Raw genomic sequence first — 2,500 nt, 5'->3', positions numbered from 1 at the left:
CACGTTCACACTGCAGTTGTTGTGGCTGATGGCACAAATGGAGGGCCCCAGTTTGCTCTGAGGACTGCAATTAATAGAGCCATAGCGGGTGCCTTTGCAGGCTGTGGTGAAGCAGCTGTGGCAAGTAACATCATCAACACTACCCATCGTTTGCAGTGGTGGGATTTTACTCGCGTGCAATTGCCAGATTTGAAAAACAGTAAGTAGCTAGCAGTTCATTAGGGAACTTAAGGTCGTGTTCTACTGGGATCAACCGTTTTTAGTTGGTTGAGTTGGTTGGGTTTTTTAGTGTTCTATTGGGGGAAAAAATACTTTTCGGTTGGTTTGGGGTGACCGTTTTCCGGAATAGGAATGCATGAAATAGAAGTAAGAAATCCATCGCTTTTATGGAGATGCACACTGAAATTGTCAAACACCCGAAAGAATGCTATTTTAAACATATCTTTGTTATCCTTGTTGCTTCAAAACGCCCAACATACAGTTTTAAATCATCACTCCACGTATTCTTATTCCGGAATAGGGTCAATCGAACGCACCCTAGGTTGAAACGGTTGAAAAAGCATCGACAGCGACCTCTGTCGTTTACCTGGGCCATTTAAAGTCGGCCGCGGGCCCCTGCCGTGTTGCTTTGCCCCAACTTGTCAACGTTGAGAAATGTAGTAATAACTATTCCCAGGAGTTACGCGTTTCAACCGAAAACGGCTGGAAGTGTTCGACTGGGAAACCTCAACCGCTTCAACCTAAACCGGTTGCGGTTGAAACGGTTGATCGCAGAAGAACACGGCCTAAGCAACGACGGCGGCGACGGCAACGAAAACGTCACAAATTTGCATGTGTTAGTGGGAAAAAAACAATAGCTTTTCACGCCCTGCATGTGCGTTTTTCACTTTTGCCCATTTCTTTGCCGTCGTTTGCAAAACAACGTGGAGTTTAAGAAACGACGACGGCTACGACAACGACAACGCCATAAAGCAGTAATATTATTGGTTCAAAGAGGAAAAAAAGGTCGTGCAGCACGTGCGGCCCGCATTTTTGTACATTTTTCTCCGGTACTCGTCAAAACAACATCGTAAAATGACCAGTTTTCAGGTTTTGATGACAACGTGGACAAACAACAGTGAATCTTTCCTTCTCTCTCTTTGCTTGAAATCTGTACGTATCGATATGGTTATGGCATACTTCGCCCATATTGTACAACATAAGCAAGATGGAAACATCGTGGAACACTTGGAATAGCTCAAACTAGTTTGTAGCCTTCGTGGTTTCTTAAATTCCCTAACAGCGTGAAACAGCCAAATTTGAGATTTCCTGAAGAACGTCCGCACTTGAAAATAAATTGTCATTTTCTCCCCTAAATGAAGCGCCGTTCCGACCATTGTCATTTTTGAGGAACTACCACATCCTTGTCATATTAAAAAGGTTGAAGTCGTCACGAAGTGATTACAAGAACACGAATTTATAGTTTGAGATGACGTTCTCGTTACCGTAGCCGTCGTCGTTGCTCAAGTTCTTTATCATTCTGACGCAAGTACGGTTATGTAACGATTTTGTTATTGAAATGAAAGTTTGATGAATTATCGCAGTAAGATAAGCAACTGAAGCGGTTTATCATTTTTTCGTTTTTTTTTTTTTTTTTACAATTTAATGGCCTTCGGTTAAATTACAACAGACTAAGATTAATAGTTAAACAATATAAAGCCATAAGGATGGCCCGTAAAAGAGTTCCAGAGCCCCATACTAGGGGGGTGTTTACATGAGACCAGGACGAACTCAAACTGTTATGAAATTGTGCCGGTATGAAATTTTTGCAGCCGTTTATATGAACCCCTCTCCGTTCTTGAGATAAAAACGGAATTGTGACACCCGAAAATGGCCCGTAAAGTTTCGGGACTTTCGAGAAACGGGCCCCTGGTTTCGGGACGATATATTTTTGTCCAATAAATACATCGCTGACCCAAAGGCATACAGGCATGAAATTTGTGGACCCGGTCTGAGATTTGTTGTCATTTACGTGAGACCGTACAAACTACGACCTTCTCAAGAATTTCAAACTAAGTCAGACCGGTCTGAGTTCATTGTCAGACTGGTCTCGTGTATCGTGTAAACGCAAAAGAAGAAATATCTCCACCCAGGTGTTTTAATGGGTACTGAATTTAATGCTGGGGGTAACCCAGCGATGGACTGGCTTCCCATCCAGGGGGGAGTAGATATACTCCTAATCGCTTCATGCTACAGAAACCGGAGATAAGCGCCGGCCTGATGGGCCTTCTAGGCTCGTAGCAGACTTTATCTACCTACCTGCCGATACGCGATACTCATTTGGTGGAAAAAAATGGTATCTCAAGATCCATTTGCGATGACTTCTATTGTGTGCTGCCAAACCAGCTGCACTGGCACATGGCCTCTGGCAGATTCCACAACGAAATTCACAAGGTGCAGCAAGTTCCGGATTTTTACGTCTTAGTCTGGCTTCCTTAACTCTGTTAGCTCTTTCGTTCTC

General features: G+C 43.5%; 1 protein-coding gene across 1 annotated transcript in view; it reads left to right on the top strand.

Annotated features, from left to right (window-relative positions):
- LOC138059384 (activating molecule in BECN1-regulated autophagy protein 1-like) overlaps positions 1-2,500 on the top strand; it is a 29,518-nt gene that overhangs the window by 20,859 nt on the left and 6,159 nt on the right. The window contains exon 7 of the mRNA XM_068904977.1: positions 1-199. This exon is cut by the window's left edge and continues 790 nt beyond it. Within this exon, the coding sequence (XP_068761078.1) occupies positions 1-199 (199 nt within the window). The remainder of the gene's footprint in view (positions 200-2,500) is intronic.

The sequence above is a fragment of the Montipora capricornis genome, chromosome 8 (assembly GCF_036669925.1).
Source record: "Montipora capricornis isolate CH-2021 chromosome 8, ASM3666992v2, whole genome shotgun sequence".
NCBI classification, from domain to species: Eukaryota; Metazoa; Cnidaria; class Anthozoa; order Scleractinia; family Acroporidae; genus Montipora; species Montipora capricornis.
Note: the sequence above shows the minus strand (reverse complement) of the source record. Positions and strands in the feature narration are given on the sequence as shown.